General features: G+C 40.7%; 1 protein-coding gene across 2 annotated transcripts in view; it reads left to right on the top strand.

Annotated features, from left to right (window-relative positions):
- MEGF10 (multiple EGF like domains 10) overlaps positions 1-22,444 on the top strand; it is a 182,330-nt gene that overhangs the window by 50,631 nt on the left and 109,255 nt on the right. For both annotated transcript variants that reach the window (NM_001046451.2, XM_005209094.5), the window contains 2 exon segments: positions 9,804-9,905; positions 11,241-11,341. In NM_001046451.2, the coding sequence (NP_001039916.2) occupies positions 9,804-9,905; positions 11,241-11,341 (203 nt within the window).

Raw genomic sequence — 22,444 nt, 5'->3', positions numbered from 1 at the left:
CATATAAAATTAGAATCTGAGAAGAGATTATAAAATTGATTTCATGTAAAAATCTTTCATTATATGTAATAAATTAGATGGTATAATTCACCTTGGTCTTAGAGAGTATGCTATGCTATGCTATGCTAAGTCACTTCAGTCGTGTCCGACTCTGTGCGACCCCATAGACGGCAGCCCACCAGGCTCCCCCGTCCCTGGGATTCTCCAGGCAAGAACACTGGGGTGGGTTGCCATTTCCTTCTCCAGTGCATGAAAGTGAAAAGTGAAAGTGAAGTCGCTCAGTCATGTCCGACTCTTAGCGACCCCATGGATTGCAGCCTAACAGGCTCCTCCGTCCATGGGATTTTCCAGGCAAGAGTACTGGAGTGGGGTGCCATTGCCTTCTCCATTAGAGAGTATATGTTATGTATATTAAGCTTGAGATATTAATTCTAACAGAGGTGTATTTGTAAAATAGGGGAAAACATTATAGATTCATAGATCAATTAAAATGATCTCCTTGAGGTCTTACCTCTGCTCTGTATCTATTTGCAATGATTTGGTGGAGCTGAACTTATGGACATATGGATTATGGTGGAGTTCCTACTTACGCATGGGAATCAATGAGAGAGCAGTGAAGATGGTGTGGAATAATGTCCTAGAGCGTTGAAATGGATGGCATAAAAAGTTGTGTGGTAGGTGACCTGAAAGGAAAAACTTGATTTCTGGAGTAACTGGCTAGGCTGCATGGAAGTGGTGTCACTTGAGATGTCCTTGAAGACTTGAATAAGACCAGTGGATGACAGTGATTGGCAGGCGTTCTAGGATGGAAGGTAGTTTGAAACCAGTGCCATGCAGACCACTAAGGACTGTACCCAGTAAGTCTAGCGTTGATACAATACAGGAGGAGGGCAAGATTGCCTACATTATATGAAAGCAAATGATGTAGTCTCCAGATCTGGGTAAACTTACAGTCCTTTTTGGAATACAGAAATAGCACAAACTATCTAGTGATACTGAAGTGCAGTCAAATGCAGTTCACTCTGTTACTTATCTTCCTAAAAAAAGTGTGGACATGTTTCTTTATCCAAAATGAACATTGCATTTGCAGATTTTTCAAACAAATAGAAGGTGTCAAGTACTAGAGAGTAGTATGTAGTTGTAATAGCTGTAAATGCAGTGACATTAAACTCTTAGCCTCTTTTTCCTGTCACCCTCAGTACCAAGAAGAGTACAGCACAGAGCATACATCCCAGTCACTGTGTCACCCACTGGAAGGATGCTCAAAGCTCAGAATTTTTCCAGCATGGCAGCTGAATTATTCTAGGGCACACTGATTCCTCATTCACAGTGTTAGTTTTCAGTGAGGGCTCACCCCCATCTCTGCTGGCAGTATTATGGCAGGGTAACAAAACGTATTCTCCTGATTGATCAATAGAGTCTTCTATCATTATGAAACTTTAAGTGGAAATATGTATATGTAATAAAGTTATATATATTTGATATTAACTATATTATACAGAATTTAAGGGGAGGGAATGCCTATTATCTTTATAATTTTCATAGACCTTCCCATAAAACATTTCGCCAGCAAAGTACATAATAGGTGGGGTTATAATAATAAAAATGAATTGATGAATACATGAATTAGGAACATATCAAATTTAGAAAAGGGAGAGTCCATTGGTAGTTGAGCTTCTTGGAGGATGATAGTTTTGAAATGGGAGAAAAAAATCAAGTTTGTTAGGTACTGTGAAATAAAAATCAAGAGATCTTGGTAATACATTAACTATGGATGTGAAAGAGGCAGAAAAGGCTGAGATTTAGAACCTGCTGTGTGGAAGAGTGGGCGTGTCATTGGACACTGTTGTTGAGTTGCTAAGTCGTGTTTGACTCTTCGTGACCCCATGACTGCAGCACACCAGGTTTCCCTGTCCTTCACTATCTCCTGGAGTTTGCTCAAACTCATGTCTCCTGGGTCGGTGATCACATATGGAAAGATAAAAGGAAGAGAGTTGATGTGACAGGGAAGAGATTCATGTGGTTTTGTCACATTGTGTTGATAAGATCAATTTGAAATACGGGCCTAGATGAATGTTTAACTTTTCATTTAAATAAAACATGAAAAATACACTTCCTCTGGTTTGTTTTTTACATTGCCCTATCTTATAATTGTCATGGACAAAAAGGCCTTATTAAATATAAGAAAGGGTACTGGCTTAGAATAACCCCTTTTTTTTTTTCCATTGAAGGAGTCCAATGATCTTGCATAGTGTCTTTTTTTAACAAATGAATGAATTTATTTATTTTTGGCTGTTCTGGGTCTTTGTTGCTGCCTGTGGGCTTTCTGTAGTTGTGGTGAGCAGGGGAGACTCTAAACCTAACATAATTTCACTGTTGTACAAGTGATTGGAGTAACTGAGAAAATACTAATGGGGAAGGAAATTCAGTGTGAAACAATAGGGAAATGATGGAGATTTTTCTCCTGCCTATGTTTTTGCTATGTACTACCAAAAAGAAAAAGTTGACAGCTACGATCTTCTCATTGATTAAATTTTCTGTTACACGGCTAGATAACGATTCTTTGAAGAAAGGTTAAAGAAAAGTAGGATTTGTTTTATAAGATAAAGGTGCAGGTGACAGATTCTCCTATATTTTCAAAAACTGAAATGAACTTGGACTGTATAGTCCATGGAATTCTCCAGGCCAGAATACTGGAGTGGGTAGCCTTTCCCTTCTCCAGAGGCTCTTCCCAACTTGGAGATTGAACCCAGGTCTCCCGCATTGCAGGCGGATTCTTTACCATCTGAGTCACAAGGAAAGCCCAAGAATACTAGAGTGGGTAGCCTATCCCTCTCCAGAGGATCTTCCCGGTACAGGAACCGAAGCGGGGTCTCCTGCATTGCGGGCGGATTCTTTATCAACCGAGATGTCAGGGAAGCCCAAAGTAAAATTAAGGAGAATCAAATCATTTAAAATACATAAGAGATACTTGTTATTAGAGAAATTCTGAACAGCATCCCTTTGGAAAATGAATAACTCCATGAATCATCTGTCCCTTCTCCCCATCTCCTTTCCCTGTTGTGTGAGTTTAAGTATTTCCACCTATGAGGGTTTCTTCTAAAGAAGACACAAATGAAGATAAACCATTCTCTGCCCAATCCCTTGGGGGTGGGACACAGGAGTGGTAATAATTGAAGCTGCATTCCTGAAGTGAGCAGAGATAAGAAATGATAATTATTACCATATCTGATTAAAGTAACAGGATAATTTCGGCAGATAAAATGTAATTAACCACTTTGGAATGAGTCCAAGTGATGATGGCTTCCCCTACCCTGTTCTTTGACCTTAAATTAAATCTTGCTGGGGTTCCTCCCCAAATAATACTTAATAGGTTAAAATCATGGTGATGATATGTTTTCAGTGTGTTTGAGAAGATGAAACAAACAAGCAGGAAATAAAAGGTTTTGCATCTTGAGCCTGAAAATAGTGTAGAGTTGGGACCTGCAGTTTTTATACCACAGTTTCACTGCTTGCTTTAGAAGCTTTCGATGTTCTATGATATCTGAGAGGCAGCAGAGGTACAGGATGGTGTCTGGGGGTCTTGGTGTTAAAGTGCTGGCTCTAGACTGACCACTAGTACCAGGAACTCAGTGTGGCTTATTTGTGATGAAAATGGGGTTGGACTAGAACAGGGGTCCCCAAACTCCAGGATCTAAAGCCTGATGATCTGAGGTGGAGCTGATGTAATAATAATAGAAATAAAGTGCACAATTAATGTAATGCTCTTGAATCATCCCCTAACCTTCCCCCCTCCCCGCCCCCATCCCAGTCTGTGGAAGAATTGTCTTCCACGAAACTGGTCCCTAGTACCAGAAAGGTTGGGGACCTCTGGACTAGACAATCAAGAAGATCCCTTCCCATTCTGTGACTTTAAGAGCAGCGCAGATGAACATGGCTGTGTGGACTGTTAGCCGGGGTACTAACTGAGTTCAAACACCAACCCAGGTATTATCCAAAGAAGTAGTGCTAAGGAGCAGGGGATGCCCTCCAGTTCTCAGAGACATTTGCCTTCAAGGTGTGAGCACACAGCTTCCAGAAAGTGGTCCCTTGGAAAAGGACAACTTGATTGTCTAATGATAAGTGGGTACTGAGCAAATCAGGTGTAGTTACAAGTATTTGGCAGTCATAATTTGAAGACTATTTACTAACAGGGAAAAATGCTTATGACATACCCTTAAATTCAAAAAGTAGACTTAAAATTATGTGGCTAGCATGAGTATGAACATATAAAAGCGAAAAAAGCTAAACTAAAGCTAAAAGCTAAAACCCCCTAGGGACGGTAAGAGAAGTGCAGGAAAATGCTATGGGTAATTAGGTAAGAGTTATTCAATTTTCTCCCTTTCTTCTTAAAGATTTGTTTTCCAGATTTTCTGGTGTGATTATAATATCATTAAAAATGAGAAATAAAAAGCAGAGATTGTTTCGAAAAGAAAAACAATGTATGAAAAAGAACAGAAAGGAAATTTGGGGTGAAGAGGCTCAGAATCATTCTCCTTTAAATTTGAGTGGAAACCTCAGTATCTGATCAATGTGAAAAGTAATTTATATTTAGCTGTTATTCATTAAGTTTGAGACTATGAATAATTCTAATGAAAAGTGTCAAGACTGAAGAGAAATACTCAACCATGGTAAATTTTATGGTTTGATTTCCCCCGAAATGTATATATTTCTCTGTTAAAGTAAAAGCATGTTATTTTAGCTTTTACAGGCTGGCCTCTTTTAAGAGCCCTTTGAGAATTACATAGAATTTATTTAATAAATCTTTGTTGAATTGGAACCCTTAATGGTTTAATTACCCTTTTATAGAGAAGAGCTTTTTTGTATCCTAAAAGCAGAGAAACATCCTGCAAATGTAAGCTATTAATGAGCAGTAAATGTCCAGAAGAGGAAATTCATATGCTTTAACATTTTTTCTTATTGAGGAAACTTTCCAGGCTGCAAGAAATTAGTGAAAACACTTTTCACATTTGCTTATGGAGTCAGCTCCTCCATCATATGCAATGGCGAGTGTTTGGGCAAGGTCCTTTAGTTGATTATTGCTTTTGCACTCCAAGGCATTTGGATCTTAACACTATAACATAGCATGTGAAATTATGGGAATACTGCATCAGATGTAGTTCTAACACACTAATTTAGTTCAGTTCAGTTCAGTCGCTCAGTCGTGTCTGACTCTTTGTGACCCCATGAACCGCAGCATGCCAGGCCTCCCTGTCCATCACCAACTCCCAGAGTCCACCCAAACCCATGTCCATCAAGTCGGTGATGCCATCCAACCATCTCATACCCTGTCATCCCCTTCTTCTCTTGCCTTCAGTCTTTCCCAGCATCAGGGTCTTTTCCAATGAGTCAGCTCTCATCAGGTGGCCAAAGTATTGGAGTTTCAGCTTCAATATCAGTCCTTCCAATGAATACCCAGGACTGATATCCTTTAGGATGACTAACAGAAGCAGAAGATATTAAGAAGAGGTGGCAAGAATACACAAAAGAACTATACAAAAAAGATCTTCACGACCCAGATAATCATGATGGTGTGATCACTCACCTAGAGCCAGACATCCTGGAATGTGAAGTCAAGTGGGCCTTAGGAAGCATCACTACAAACAAAGCTAGTGGAGGTGATGGAATTCCAGTTGAGCTATTTCAAATCCTGAAGGATGATGCTGTGAAAATGCTGCACTCAATATGCCAGCAAGTTTGGAAAACTCAGCAGTGGCCACAGGACTGGAAAAGGTCCGTTTTTATTCCAATCCCAAAGAAAGGCAATGCCAAAGAATGCTCAAACCACCGCACAATTGCACTCATCTCACACGCTAGTAAAGTGATGCTCAAAATTCTCCAAGCCAGGCTTCAGCACTACATGAACCATGAAATTCCAGATGTTCAAGCTGGTTTTAGAAAAGGCAGAGGAACCAGAGATCAAATTGCCGACATCCGCTGGATCATCAAAAAAGCAAGAGAGTTCCAGAAAAACATCTATTTCTGCTTTATTGACTATGCCAAAGCCTTTGACTGTGTGGATCACAATAAACTGTGGAAAATTGTGAAAGAGATGGGAATACCAGACCACCTGACCTGCCTCTTGAGAAACCTGTATGCAGGTCAGGAAGCAACAGTTAGAACTGGACATGGGACAACAGACTGGTTCCAAATAGGAAAAGGAGTACATCAAGGCTGTATATTGTCACCCTGCTTGTTTAACTTATATGCAGAGTACATCATGAGAAACGCTGGGCTGGAAGAAGCACAAGCTGGAATCAAGACTGCTGGGAGAAATATCAATAACCTCAGATATGCAGATGACACCACCCTTATGGCAGAAAGTGAAGAGGAACTAAAAAGCCTCTTGATGAAAGTGAAAGAGGAGAGTGAAAAAGTTGGCTTAAAGCTCAACATTCAGAAAACGAAGATCATGGCATCTGGTCTCATCACTTCATGGGAAATAGATGGGGAAACAGTGGAAACAGTGTCAGACTTTAGGGCTCCAAAATCACTGCAGATGGTGACTGCAGCCATGAAATTAAAAGACGCTTACTCCTTGGAAGGAAAGTTATGACCAACCTAGATAGCATATTCAAAAGCAGAGATACTACTTTGCCAACAAAGGTCCGTCTAGTCGAGGCTATGTTTTTTCCAGTGGTCATGTATGGATGTGAGAGTTGGACTTTGAAGAAGGCTGAGAGCCAAAGAATTGATGCTTTTGACCTGTGGTGTTGGAGAAGACTCTTGAGGGTCCCTTGGACTGCAAGGAGATCCAACCAGTCCATCCTAAAGGAGATCAGTCCTGGGTGTTCATTTGAAGGACTGATGCTAAAACTGAAACTCCAATACTTTGGTCACCTCATAGAAGAGTTGACTCATTGGAAAAGAAAGACCCTGATGCTGGGAAGGATTGGGGGCAGCAGGAGAAGGGGATGACAAAAGATGAGATGGCTGGATGGCATCACCAACTCAATAGACATGAGTTCGAGTGAACTCCAGGAGTTGGTGATGGACAGGGAGGCCTGGCGTGCTGCAATTCATGGTGTTACAAAGAGTTGGACACGACTGAGCGACTGAACTGAACTGAATGTGAGACTGCCTAGATGGCAGGTCCACACACAGAGCACATTCTCTCTGCTAGAAATGAAATGGAGAAATAGCGCTCAGGTCTCAAGATTCATTTATTTGCAAGCTGTTGGTTTGTTGTTCAGTCACTCAGTTGTGTCCGACTCTTTGCCATCCCAAGGACTATGGCACACCAGGCTTCCCTGTCCTTCACCATCTCCTGGAGCTTGCTCAGACTCATCTCCATTGAGTCACTGATGCCATCCAACCACCTCATCCTCTATAATCCCCTTCTCCTCCTGCCTTTTATCTTTCACAGCATCAGGGTCTTTTCCAATGAGTTGGTTCTTCGTATCAGATGGCCAAAGTGCTGCAGCTTCAGCTTTAGCATCAGTCCTTCCAGTGAATATTCAGGGTTGATTTCCTTTAGGATGGACTCATTTGATCTCCTTGTCATCCAAGGGACTCTGGATTGGGAGGGAAAAGAATTGGTGAAGAAAGGCTTAGAATTTGCATCAACATGAGCTTCAGGATGCTTCCCAGGTGGCTCAGTGGTAAAGAATCTGCCCGCCAATGCAGGAGACACAGGTTTGATCCCTGGGTTGGGAAGATCCCCTGGAAAAGGAAATGGCAACCTACTCCAGTATTGTTGCCTGGGAAATCCCACAGAAATCCCACAGAGCCTGGTGGGTTACAGTCCATGGAGGCACAAAGAGTCAGACACGACTTAGTGACTAAAGCACAACAACCACAACAAACCTCAGGACACTGCTGGGGGTCTGAAGGAAATCTGAATAGCGTGATGTGATATTTCATTCCAAGACAATTTATATTTTAACAGAGACCTATTGGTTTACCCAAAAGGAGTTATATCAGAGATGTAGGTGATTGCATCCTTGATGCTCGTCTGAACCTGTTCTTGTGGGTGTCATCTGCTGGAGTAGAAGGAAGTAGTTATGTGAAATGTATGTTAGAAATGCAGAAGTCAGTGGGAAGGGATCTTCAAGAACATCTCTTAGCCCATTGTTTTACGACGTGATAAATCGAGGGAAGTGAGATTCTCCCCTGAAGGTCAGCCAAGTTCTCAGTATCAGATCAGGAGGCGAATAATCTTGCCTTCTTCTAATCCAGTGGTCTTTTCACAAGGACCTACTACATTTGCCTCAGACCTGTGGAGGATCCCTAAATTTACCTAGAAATCAAGTTGCAATGTCCCAAATACACAGAGTTCAAACAGTATGATGAGTTCATGGATGTCTCATGATGACTGAGAGAGACCACTTGGAGAAAGAAATAGTACTGTGTGTAAGGCCAGTACAGCTTAGCTTTCAAATCAAGAGTCTCTTTTCTTTATCTAACCTGAATTTATTCATGTAGAAATTTTAACCCCATTCCTTCCATACTTTCTTCAGTCCATAGCTCTTCTTAATGAACTTGGCCTATTGATCTGCGCCAAGTGAGTCCATGATTGTGGCTTTTGTTGTTATTGTTGTTAGCATGAATTAAAGATTTTAGTGGAAATCTTTATGAGACTGCTAACAAATAGAAAACAGATTGTTTTGGAAAGGGAATTCTCCAGATTTTCCTGTGGGCAAGAAATTTAAGCTCTTGGGCATGCAATAGACTGCTTTGAAATAAAGTAAGGAATTGAACAAGGAATATTCTTTATATTTTTTGGATCTTTTCAGCCACATTCTTAGACCCATCGGATTGCATGTTTTTACTCTTACAAGAATCTATTAATGAAAATATATTGGAAAACAGACTGTTTAAGTAGCGTCTGGTTGTTAGTATGATTATTTCAGGCTAACTGTCTCAGCAGTTTGTTTAGAATCAGGTTTAAAGGCTTCTTTGTAGCTTCTATGTAGAGGCTGCATATATTCTTCCATTACCTGAAGATAGGGCAGGTGCAAGAAAAAAATCATTCGAAGTTCCAGAGAAATATACTTTCCAAAATCAGTATTTTTCCAAAATCAGTAGCAAAATGTACTCAGATTTGCTGATTACACTTATTTAATTTTTGAATGGAAAATTGCTCAGTCATGTCTGACTCTTTGTGATCCCATGGACTGTAGTCCATGGAATTCTCCAGGCCAGAATACTGGAGTGGGTAGCCTATCTGTTCTCCACGGGATCTTCTTGACCCAGGTCTCCCGCATTGCAGGCAGATTCTTTACCAGCTCAGCTAGGGGTATTATTTATTGAGGCCTATGATGAAAACTTTTTTTGAGAGGTTTTGATATCCCTGGACTACAGGGTGTGGGATGGAACTGAAAATTACAGGAAAATATGTGGTGATTTTTAAAAAATATTTATTTGGCTGCCTTGGCTCTTAGTTGCAGTACATGGGATCTAGTTCTCTGACTAGCGATTGAACCCAGGCCCCCTGCATTGGGATCATGGAGTCTTGGTCACTGGACCATCAGGGAAGTCCCTGTAATAGTATGCTTTTAAATTTAGTGATATCGGAGTTTTGGGTGAATAGTAAATGAGAATTTTTTGAAATTTATAGCATAAACTCTTGTGTTTTAAATATTTTAATGTCGGAACTTTTAGGGTTCAAGTTCACATAGAAACCCATCAAAACATGGAGATTCTGTTAAAAGTCAGTGTGGAGTTGGAAGTACAGATAATTTAGCCAGTGACTGTTTTTTGGTACAGAGTCTATCATTAATGTAAGAGAAATACTGACTGCTTCTCTTTTCTCTTCTTTTCAGCTACTCTGTGACTGTGCAAGAGTCATATCCACATCCCTTTGATCAAATTTACTACACTAGCTGCACCGACATTCTGAACTGGTTTAAATGCACGAGGCACAGGTAATGGACACTCAGAAGTGTTTATTTATTTGGCATAGTGGAATGGAGCCTGACACAGTCAGAGATATTAAACACTTGAGAAAGTGGGCCCATTCATAGAGTGAATAGCTGCTGAGTGTGGGTGGTTGTTGTAGCCATGTTCCAAGCTGCAGGAGATGCGGAAACACAAAAAGATTGTCTGTCCCTCGAGGAACTTACACACAAAACATCTACTGGTTACCATCATTTGATTAGCTGAAGTCACCCAGCTGTTGAGCAAAACTGGGGAGACACTCTTAAATATGGATATCACCAGATATCAAAAAACTCTATCTTAGCCTATGTTTCTACTTGAACATCGAATTTAATTTAGACTAACTTAAATTTGAATTAAATTTAAGAAAAATAAGCCACATGTTTATTTTTTCTATAAATGCGAAAACAGAAAACAAAAACACTGTGTTAAATAATCATGTTAATATGGAAGAAAACTGTCTTGATTTCAGTAGTAAAATACTTGTCATCTGGGTTGTGGGTGAAATGTGGTACCTGCTGATTTATGCTGCACTAAATGATGTCACACTCATTATTATTTCTTAGGACAAACTTTCCTTGACTGCTGTGACTAAACCAGCATTCCTTCATGTCACAATCTATTCCCTTACTCAAGCTTTATTTTTTGACAGCATTTAATCATTACCAGCCATTATTTGATAATATATTTATTTGTTGAGTGTATATCTTAAATTATACAGGTCTGTCTTCCCCAGTAGAATGTAAATTTCTTGAGGGCAAGAGCTTTATATTCTTTCACTCACTGTGAGCTCTTTCCCCAATGCCTGGAATATGGTAAGTGCTCAATAAACATGTGTTATATAAATGGATTGGTAAATGAATGAAGCTTGAGTTATATGTAAAGGTCTTTATTTTTGGTGTCCTATTTTGTAGTAGGGTAAAAATGCACTAACATAGATTTTTAAAGGACTTCTCCAAATTCTTCCTCTAAACCTATATAGATAAATGATGAGTGACTAGATAAGTAATATATATGAAGCTGATCAATATCTTATAAAATATCTCAAGTGAAGTAGAGAAGACATGAAGCTTCTGATTCCTTGCAAAAAGTGCTGGTGTACTTAAATGTCCATTCAGTGTATTCTTAGCAAATTGGTGAGTTAGTATAGTATTGCTCAAAATATATATCCCATGTTTCTCCTTTATTATTTTGGAGGACCTTGTTTTTTATACCTATATCATGTTTGATAGTTTTTTGTATTAAAATATACATTTTTGATTTCTAATCAAATTGCAGATCAAAAGATGTAATGATGTGGTTTTTTTTTGACCTCTATATAGAATCAGTTATCGGACCGCCTATCGACATGGAGAAAAAACTATGTACAGACGCAAGTCCCAGTGTTGTCCTGGATTTTACGAGAGCAGGGAAATGTGTGTCCGTAAGTAAGACTAACATTTCTTGGAAGTTCATTTACTTTTCCCAGTGTTGGTTTGCATCTGTTAATGGCAGCCTGTGGAGATGGAGACTGAGGCCTGTGGAGACTGAGGCCTGTGGCATCTTGGATCCTTCCCTTATGCTCACTGCTGCTATCTTGGCCTGTGTAAGCAGGGAAGCATTCACTATGTCCCTCTGTCCTGTCACAAGTCTCCACATGAAAGTCACTTGAGGAGAAAGCAGAAGTTGTAGAAAGATGATTCAAGGTTGGATGCTGCAATGTTTGTTACAATTCTTCAAGAAAAGTCTGTTTGGAAATCAGTCAGGGAGTCATCAGAGAAGAGAACAGAGATGTAAGCTTCCTGCAGCAACTCACCAGAGTCTTGAGTCAACTTTCAAGGGGCCAGCATGTTCTTTTCTGGTACATAGACTGAAAGGCTTATTAAGGAGCTTTCACAATATGAAATGGCTGTAAGTCTGAATCACAAAGTAGACCTTTTTTCATTGTCATTTCTATCATCCCTCCCTTCCCCACCTCACTGATTCATTTTAAGATGTCTTGAGAGAAGTTTGATGTTTTATGATACACTTTAGGAAATCTTAGAATATCATGTGCAATGTAGTTTGCAATTGTGCTTTCTAACTATTGTGTGTAGGACTCTTAGAGACACTTCAGATCAGATCAGATCAGATCAGATCAGTTGCTCAGTCGAAGTGGGCCTTAGAAAGCATCACTACGAACAAAGCTAGTGGAGGTGATGGAATTCCAATTGAGCTATTCCAAATCCTGAAAGATGATGCTGTGAAAGTGCTGCACTCAATATGCCAGCAAATTTGGAAAACTCAGCAGTGGCCACAGGACTGGAAAAGGTCAGTTTTCATTCCAATCCCAAAGAAAGGCAATGCCAAAGAATGCTCAAACTACCGCACAATTGCAATCATCTCACATGCTAGTAAAGTAATGCTCAAAATTCTCCAAGCCAGGCTTCAGCAATATGTGAACTGTGAACTTCCTGATGTTCAAGCTGGTTTTAAAAAAGGCAGAGGAACCAGAGATCAAATTGCCAACATCCGCTGGATCACTGAAAAACCCTTAAGATAGGTATTATTAAAAATGATTTTATTCAAATATTTTGGCTCAACAAAAAGCTAGAAGGACATCTTTGCTTTCTGAGATGGGATGCTGGTATTGAGTAGTAAAAAGAGACAGAGTTCTGTTCTAACGTGGAGGCACTAGAAACTTCTGATCATGTCTGGGCTTAAGACTCCACAGAACTGAATGATAGCACTGACTTGGCCACCGCTCAACTGGGTGGGCTTGGATAAACCATTTATAAATGGGTTTATAATTTTATTTGAGGCTGCTGCTGCTGCTGCTAAGTCCCTTCAGTCGTGTCCGACTCTGTGCGACCCCATAGACAGCAGCCCACCAGGCTCCCCCGTCCCTGGGATTCTCCAGGCAAGAACACTGGAGTGGGTTGCCATTTCCTTCTCCAATGCATGAAAGTGAAGTGAAAGTGAAGTCGCTCAGCAAATTTGAGGCTGCTGCTGCTAAGTTGCTTCAGTCGTGTCTGACTCTGTGCTACCCCATAGACGGCAGCCCATCAGGCTCCACCGTCCCTGGGATTCTCCAGGCAAGAATACTGGAGTGGGTTGCCATTTCCTTCTCCAATGTATGAAAGTGAAAAGTGAAAGTGAAGTCACTCAGTCTTGTCCGACTCTTAGCGACCCCACGGACTGCAGCCTACCAGGCTCCTCCGTCCATGGGATTTTCCAGGCAAGAGTACTGGAGTGGGTTGCCATTTCCTTCTCCAATGCATGAAAGTGAAGTGAAAGTGAAGTCGCTCAGCACATTTGAGGCTAATTTGCTCTAAATAGAGAGAGAGCTTGGACCAGTATATGTATCATCTTCCTTCTACCCTTTGGAGTCTATTCTTCATATAGAAAGGGTGTAGTGTTAGTTACTCAGTCATGTCCAACTCTTTGTGACCCCACAGACTGCAGCCCTCCAGGCTCCTCTGTCCATGGAATTCTCCAGGCAAGAATACTGGAGTGGGTTGCCATTCCGTTCTCCAGGGTATATAGAAAGAGTGATATCTCAAATTTGATTCAAAACCAAAGCTATATATGATAATAAATGTTCATTGAAGAGAAATTAGAAAATGTAACTAAGCAAAAAGAAGAAAATACAAATATATTGTGACTGTCTTTCCTGGTCAGTAAATATACTTCTGCAACAATTTACAAATGCCAGTGTTTATTGGATTATGCTGCTACTGCTAAGTCACTTCAGTCGTGTCCGACTCTGTGAGACCCCGTAGATGGCAGCCCACCAGGCGCCATCCCTGGGATTCTCCAGGCAAGAACACTGGAGTAGGTTGCCATTTCCTTCTCCAATGCATGAAAGTGAAAAGTGAAAGTGAAGTCGCTCCGTCGTGTCCGACTCTTAGCGACCCCATGGACTGCAGCCTACCAGGCTCCTCCATCCATGGAATTTTCCAGGCAAGAGTACTGGAGTGGGGTGCCACTGCCTTCTCCGTTATTGGATTATAGATGTTTATTTAACTGATCTCAGCTCTTGAATATTTACATGATTTCCAAGTTATAACTATTATGGACTACTTTAGAAGATGTCATTGTGATTAAATCTTTGTTCATCTATATAATTACTAGGTAAGGATACCTTCATAGACGTAGAATTTCTGGGTTAGAGGCATTCACATATTCCTAGAATGTTTGGTGTGTTTTCAATTTATACCCCCACCAGCAGTGTAGAATGTCTTTTTGCTTATATGGTGGTGGTGATTTAGTCGTTAAGTTGTGTCTGACTCTTTGCAACCCCTTGGACTGTAGCCCCCATGCTACTCTGTCCATGGGATTTCCCAGGCAAGAATACTGGAGTAGGTTGCCCTTTCTTTCTCCAGGGGATCTTCCCAACCCAGGGATTGAACCCAGGTCTCCTGCATTGCGGGTGATTCTTTACCAACTGAACCACCAGGAAAGCCCATCTTTTTGCTTATACCTTGTGCCAATTTTTCTTTTGCTATTTTTCTTAATTTGCATGTGTTTGATTAATAATGGTGTGGAATAAGAAAAATTATGTTTATAATCAAACATCTTTGAGAATAATCATGAACTGATCTCTGTGGCCTAGGCTGATGGGAAATTTTCAAAGGAGGGCCTTGAATACACACAGCCTGGAGAGTGGGGAGGCCTGGCTGGTCGGGCTGGCCACTTCCCAGATGCTTCAAGGAGACATTATCTTGGTGTACTTGCCAGGGTTCAAACCTACAAGCCTAGTTGTCAGCACCCTGAGAAAATAGCTCTATCTATTGGGGATTGTTTTGTTAATCCAAGTCCTAAGAATCATATAAAGTCGGGGTGCTAATTCATTGTTACACAGAACTTGGAGAGGCGCTGACACAGTATCCTGGTCCTACCTTCTCTCCTTGAAGATCTGGCGTGTGGGCAAACAAAATTTTATTGGCAGCTGATGTAGGGATTGTGGATCTGAGCAAGGTTAGTTAGAGAGAAATTTCAGTGCTTCATGGTTCTAGCCTTCTAGAGCCCAGTGCCTCCATCAGTAGTACAGCTCATCTCAGAAAGCAGGGCAATCCCACAGGACCGTCATACCTGGTAAAAATTATTGCCATAATGTGATGGTAAAGATATTATAACTCTTCCTTGAGATAAGTCTCATACCAGCCAATATGACTCCTGAATGCTTGGATGGCCATCTCTAGCATTTGTCACTAAAATTTTCCTTTTCTTGCAGTTTTCCTTTAGATATGTTAATACATTTAATCAGCTCACTGTCTGGTCTCCGAGGCCTGGGAGCTATTTGGTCTCTTTAAGGGTATTTTTGTATCTCTCCACTCTGATGTCTTGATTTCATAGCTTAACCCCAGAGGACAAGCATGCTTCCGTTACTTCCTTGTTCTCAGGGATGCCTCTGGTACATCTTCTGTTCTCTCAACAGCTGGCACTAGTGAGACACCCTTGTGGATAGAGAAGGAAGAGAGAACACATGATTCTTGTTTCTGCTTTCATAATCTTTTTTCTTTCCAACTAGGTTTTGCTGCCAGGCACCCAGCACAGTCACCATTTTAACTGTTTCCAGCAAGTTATCAAAAAGAATTGAAACACACGAATTGATTATAATTTTGGTTTAATTTTGTTAATCAGTTTACCTAGAAGGCAAAAAAAGGATGGTTTCACATAACAACCTATATTAGAAAAAATAGTTTCTTTTACGTGGCTAAGGTAGCTCCCCTGGAGAGCAAGTCCCGTCTTCCCATCCCTCCCTCCCCCTGCTTCATCCTGCCCAAGATTATTCATTTCTACTAAACTCTCAGGCTGTACAGAAGCTGCTGGTCCACAGAGCACACTTCGGGTAATAAGGCTCTGTGTTCAGAAGACAGATATTTACCATCAGGCAGGAAAGAGCCAAAACAAAAAATGTGGGGAGTAGTGTGGTTAGAAGCCTTTCCTAAGAATCTGGCTGGAAAAGAGAATGGATTGGAAAATTCTCCAAGAAGAAAATATTGCGGGACATGAAGATGTCTGTAATTCCTTTGTGAGGTTTTAACCTGTTCATAAAATTACACTTGTACGGTTATTCATTTTTCAAAGTTCCTATTATTGCCTGATTGTGTTTCATTATTTTTAAAAACTGGAATGTCATTTATTTTCTTGACTTAAAAAATTGAAATAGAGTCGACATAAAATATGTTAGTTTCAGGTTAGTGATTTGACATTTGCATATATTAACAAATAATCTCCAGGATAAATCTAATAACTACCTGTTAAAATCATTACAAAGCTATTATAATATTATTAACTGTATTCTTTGTGCTGTATTCGTATTATATCTGTGTGGCTTATTTTATAACTGGAGGGTTTTGCTTCTTAATTCCCTTCACCCATTTCACCCTCAACTCCCAATGCCAGAAACCACTCATTTATTCTCTGTAGCTGTGATTCTGTTTTCATTTTGTTTTTAGATTTCACATACAATTAGAACCAGACAGTATTTGTCTTTTTTATGTCTGATTTATTTCACTTAGCATAATGCCCTCTGCATGCGTGCTAAGTTGCTTCAGTCTTATCCAACTCTTTGAGACACTATGGATTGTATGATGCAAGGCTCCTCTGTCCATGGGGATTCTCTAGGTAAGAATATTGGAGTGGGTTGCCATGCTGTCATTCAGGGGAATCTTGCCAACCCAGGGACTGAACCTACACAATACCCTCTAGACCTATTCATATTGTTGGAAATAGCAAAAGTTCACTCTTTTTATGGCTGAATAGTATCCCACTATATCTGTATATTGCATCTTCTTTATCCATTTATCCACTGGCAGACACCAGGTTGTCTCCATGTGTTCAGTTTTCACGACCCCATGAATCGCAGCACTCCAGGCCTCCCTGTCCATTACCAACTCCCGGAGTTCACTCAGACTCACGTCCTTCGAGTCAGTGATGCCGTCCAGCCATCTCATCCTCTGTCGTCCCCTTCTCCTCCTGCCCTCAATCCCTCCCAGCATCAGAGTCTTTTCCAATGAGTCAACTCTTCGCATGAGGTGGCCAAAGTACTGGAGCTTCAGCTTTAGCATCATTCCTTCCAAAGAAATCCCAGGGCTGATCTCCTTCAGAATGGACTGGTTGGATCTCCTTGCAGTCCAAGGGACTCTCAAGAGTCTTCTCCAACACCACAGTTCAAAAGCATCAATTCTTTGGCACTCAGCCTTTTTCACAGTCCAATTCTCACATCCATACATGACTACTGGAAAAACCATAGCCTTGACTAGACGGACCTTTGTTGGCAAAGTAATGTCTCTGCTTTTGAATATGCTATCTAGGTTGGACATAACTTTCCTTCCAAGGAGTAAGCATCTTTTAATTTCATGGCTGCAGTCACCATCTGCAGTGATTTTGGAGCCCCCAAAAATCCATACATGACCACAGGAAATAATGCTTCAGTGAACATGAGGTGCAGATAATCTTTTTATGTTAGTGTTTTGTTTCCATCAGATAAATACACAGAAGAGGAATTGCTAGATCATGTGGTAGTTCTATTTTTAATTGTTTTGAGGAACCTCCATACAGTTTTTCATAGTAGCTGTACTATCTCACATTCCCACCAACATTGCACAAGGATTCCCTTTTCCTCACATCCTCACCGACATTTATTGTATCTTGTCTATTTAATGATAGCTATACTAACAAATGTGAGGTGATATCTCATTGTGGTTTTGATTTGCATTTCCCTGATGATTAGGGATGATGAGCACCTTTGCATGTACCTGTTGGCCATCTGTATGTCTTCTTTAGAAAAAGGTATTTTCAAATCTTTTGCCCATGTTTTAATCAGGTTTGTTGTTTGCTTGTTGATAGTCTTGTGGGTCAGAGAAAGCATGGCACCCCACTCCAGTACTCTTGCTTGGAAAATCCCATGGACGGAGGAGCCTGTTAGGCTGCAATCCATGGGGTCGCTAAGAGTCGGACACGACTGAGTGACTTCACTTTCACTTTTCACTTTCATGCATTGGAGAAGGAAATGGCAACCCACTCCAGTGTTCTTGCCTGGAGAATCCCAGGGACGGGGGAGCCTGGTGGGCTGCCGTCTATGGGCTCGCACAGAGTCGGACACGACTGAAGTGACTTAGCATAGTCTTGTGGGTGTTTGCTTTGCAGTAGTTCTTTAGTTTGATGCAGTCTCGTTTGTTAATTTTTGCTGTTGTAGTCTTTGCTTTTGGTGTAAATCCAAAGAATCATCACTGAAAGCCATGTCAAGGGCTTTACATCTATGTTTTTTTCTAAGAGTTTTACGGTTTCAGGTCTTATGTTCAAGTCTTTAATCCATTTTGAGTAGATTTTTGTGTATGATATAATATATGATCCAGTTTCACTTATTTGCATAGGGTGGTACAGTTTTCCCAACACCATTGATTGAAAAGATTGTTTTATGTTCTCGACTCTTTTGTCACAAATTAATTGACCATATATGTATGGGTTTGTTTCTGGACTTTATTCTGTTCCACTGATCTATGAGTCTGTTTTTATGCCAGTACTATACTGATTACTACAAGTTTGTAATAAAGTTTGAAATCACAGAGTGTGGATACCTCTAGCTTTGTTCTTTCTCAAGATCACTTTAGCTATCTGGAGTCATTTGTGGTTCCATGCAAATTTTAGGATTGTTTTTTCTATTTCTGTGAAAAATACCATTGGGTTTTTGATAGAGATTGAATTGAACCTGTAAATGGTGGCTTTGTTAGTATGGACAATTTGACAATATAAATTCTTTCAACCATGAGTGTGGAATGTATCAAATGTATTTGAGTCTTCAATTTCTTTCATCAACTTATTATAGTTTTTAGTGTAAAGGTCTTTCACCTCTTTAGTTAAATTATTCCTAGGTTTTAAATTTTTTGATGCCATTATAAATGGGAATTTTTTATTAATTTATTTTCCTGATCACTTTTACAATTAGTATTAGCAATTAATTTTAATTTACTAAAGTTATAAATCCAAAATCTAGTTGTTTCTTGACATAGAAAAAGAACTTATGGTTACCAAAGGGGAAAGGGAAGGTGGAGGGATAAATTAGGAGTATGGGATTAAGAGACACACAGAACTATAAATAAAGTAGATAAACAACAAGGATTTACTGTATAATACAGGGAACTGTATTCAGTATCTTATAATAACCTAAATTGGAAAACAATCTGAAAAATATAACTGAATCACTTTGTTGTACACCTGAAACTATCAAGATATTATATATCAGCTCTACTCCAATTTAAAAAAACAACAGAAATAACAAAACCTACTTGTTCTTAAGCTAAATTCACCTGACAGATGTTTTACTCATCACTGATTGATTTTTTTGTATCTTTTGCCATTAAGATATATAAATGTGTATGTGTGTGTGTATATATATATATATATATATATATTTGCCTAACTTTAACCACCATGGTAATTGCTACAATTATGTATTCTTTTCATATAGTTCTTATCTTTCATGACCACACATCCCTTGTAAATATTAGTGTCTGGTTGCATTTTGTAAATGTCATGGCTACATTTGAATTTCAAATCATAACCTCTGAGGTCATCTTGTTCATCCTCTTCCACCTTGCCTTGGTCCATGTGTTCTCTGAAGTCATGAGAGTAGACGTTGTTTGGCTCTTCCTCCACAAGATCAGTAGTCTTAGACACTTCCTATCTTCCATCTTCTCAACCTTGATCCCTCAAGATTTCATATAATTCTTTCCTTTAAAATTTTGATCTTGTTCCTAAAATGAAAAGATGCATAGCTTAAAAACTGGCTTAAATGCAGTGTTCCAAGGTTATCTGTTAACATCTATTTCCTCCTCACTTTTTGACTATCTCACTTACATTTTCTTCCTTTCTTCTTTCTTTCCTTCCTGCCTACCTACTCATTCTAATGTTGGACACTTAAATGTTGCTCACTGTAGCCACTAAGCTATTTTGAATTTCTTTGTACATGTGAAAAATTCATGAGACAAATTTAGTAGGATTTCTGGGACAAAGAGTATGTATTTTGTATCAGAAAAGATTAGGTTTGGCTGTGACATAAAAGTTTGTTTCTTTCTCACGAGTCCAGAGGTTGGTAAACAAATAAGAAACCCAGCAATTTCCACCTTTCTGCTCCACCATCTCTAGGGTGCAGCCTTCATCTTCATGTGCCATTATTGATTTCCTCACATCAGTCTAGGTCCCCAGTGGTGGGTACTTAGTTACATGACCTCACTGAGCTGCATGGGCATCTTTATTCTGAGTGGTCAGGAGCCCAGTAAAAATATATTTCTATAGGAAGGGAATAATGGAATATTAGGAGAAAGGAGAAATCTGAGTCACATTTTAAGACTTTTTGATACAAACTTCCAAACTGCTGTCTAAATTGGTTCTAACAACTTGCCTGCCCGCAAGGAATATATGAGGGTGCCCACTCCCCTGTATTCTCACCAACACTAGATGTGATTATTGCTTTCAGGCTTCTGGGTGGCAAGAGTACCTTGCTTTTCTTTGCATTTCCTTACTTATTAGTGTTGCTGTTCTCTTAAGAAATATGTATTAGTTAGCTACTGGTATTTTGGTTTCAAGGGGGATAAAGTAGACTGCTTTGTTCTTCAAACAGCTATAGAAATGCTGTTTAGAAACAATAGGTGGCAGTGGAGACAGAAATGGGCGGATTTCCCAGCCGGTACAGGAGATAGTTTGAGACTGAGACTTGAATAATAAATGCCAGGAGTCAAACCAGCAGGTGCTTCGAGCTCCTTACCCTTACCACTGTCACTGGGATCCATTCTCTCCATCCTAAAGTCCACAGGTCCTCCTCTCCCAAGGCCTCACCTGTTTGTAGCTCCAGGAACGGTTTGGAGCCAGGGTGGCCGCTTGACTTCTCCCACAGCCCCCACCATCAACACCAGGTGGCCGCTTGACTTCTCCCACAGCCCCCACCATCAACACCAAGGAGAGAGCCGTGATCTCTTCCCCTGTGGCAGTGAGGGCACCCCCAGCAGTCCTAGACAGCAACACATGAGGCTGTGGGTCGGTGGAAAGGAGTTGAGACCCGGACTCGTGATCACCATGTTCTTGTACTTGAGTAGTGAATAAGGACTTGAGGCTGGCCTAGGCATCTAACCATTATTAGCAACATTAGAACTTCAGGAAGATGCGTTGGGTTTACACACAACTGATTTTCAAACACGTCTTTGGTGCCTGACCTCTTAGCAAGTGGGAATTGCTTGTAAATTTGGTTTCTTGGGACTAGGAAAAGCTCACAGCAAAACAGCAGAATGAGAAGTTGGCAACTGTCCCTCCTTGGGAAGGATTGGCTAATCCAAAGATGATACCAGAAATTCATTCTCCCTCCCACGTCCTTGACTGGTGGCAGAGAAAGCAGATCACTGGGAGCAGGGCTGCCTGCAGCAGGGTTGTGAGCGGACAAAGGGCATGGCTTGGGGATCTCCTCCAGTGCAGCTCCCGTCCTTAGTCTGTATGTCCTGTCTTCTGTTGCTGGATGCTGCTGCAGAGGAAAGGACTGTTGTGATGACTGTTTCCTCTGTGGTGAGCTTGACTCTGTTACCCTACTTTTGTTAGATGCATATTTGGTGCTAAGTTGCTTCAGTCATGTCCAGCTCTTTGCAGCCCCATGGACTATAGCCCACCAGGCTCCTCTGTCCATGGGATTCTCCAGGCAAGAATACTGCAGTGGGTTGCCATGTCCTCCCCCAGGGGATCTTTCCAACCCAAGGATCAAATCCATGTCCCTTAACATCTCCTACATTGTCAGGTGGGTTCTTTACCACTAGCGCCACCTGGGAAGCCCCTTCTATTAGATGGTGGAGGTCAAACACTCACTTCAAGTTAAAGCTGTGATGGGGGCTTTGCAGCCTGCGTGGCTTGCAAGGGAGACACAGGAAGAGGTTTGGGGACTGAGTTGTCACCCTGTTGTCTTGTAGGCCAGCCTGGGTGGTAGAGGACCAGTTCCCATGGATGTGCCCTGGCTGTCTTTGCACTCAGTAAGAGAACTTTGGAACCGTAAATAAGAAGGCTTCACTCCCACACACTGAACTGTATATGATTTCCTGTGCTTAGCAGAGAGCAGTGTGACAATTGATTACCATAGCACTGAATGAATATTCACAGCTGATTTTTCACTTGGCCAGTTTTGTGAAAAAACTGAACTGGCTGGAGGCAAAGAAGGAGCTAGAACTCTGGTCTGTGTTTATGTAATAAATAATTCCTGCAAATGAGCTTGACTCTTGCTTGAATGTCATGTTTCAGTAAGCAGTGGGTTGTAAACTGAAATTTGGGGTTAAGAGCTTAAAGACATCTGCTGCTCACTTACCCAGGACTGTTTTCCTTCCAGGAGACAGATATGCCATAGGGGTGGCTCTTCAGGGGGCCCAGTTAGGCTGTTTGCCACATAACTCATAGATTTCTTCCTATGTCTTTTATATTGGAATGTTATGTTATACTGAACTGGAATTAACAAAAAGTTTCCCTTTGGGGAGAGAGGGTAACGTCTTAGGAGCCACTACCTGGAACATCGTGTTTAGAAGAGAGTGAG

This window comes from Bos taurus, chromosome 7 (genome assembly GCF_002263795.3).
Source record: "Bos taurus isolate L1 Dominette 01449 registration number 42190680 breed Hereford chromosome 7, ARS-UCD2.0, whole genome shotgun sequence".
Lineage (NCBI taxonomy): Eukaryota > Metazoa > Chordata > Mammalia > Artiodactyla > Bovidae > Bos > Bos taurus.
The sequence above is the reverse complement of the archived record's forward strand: the minus strand, read 5'-3'. Positions and strand labels throughout refer to the sequence as shown.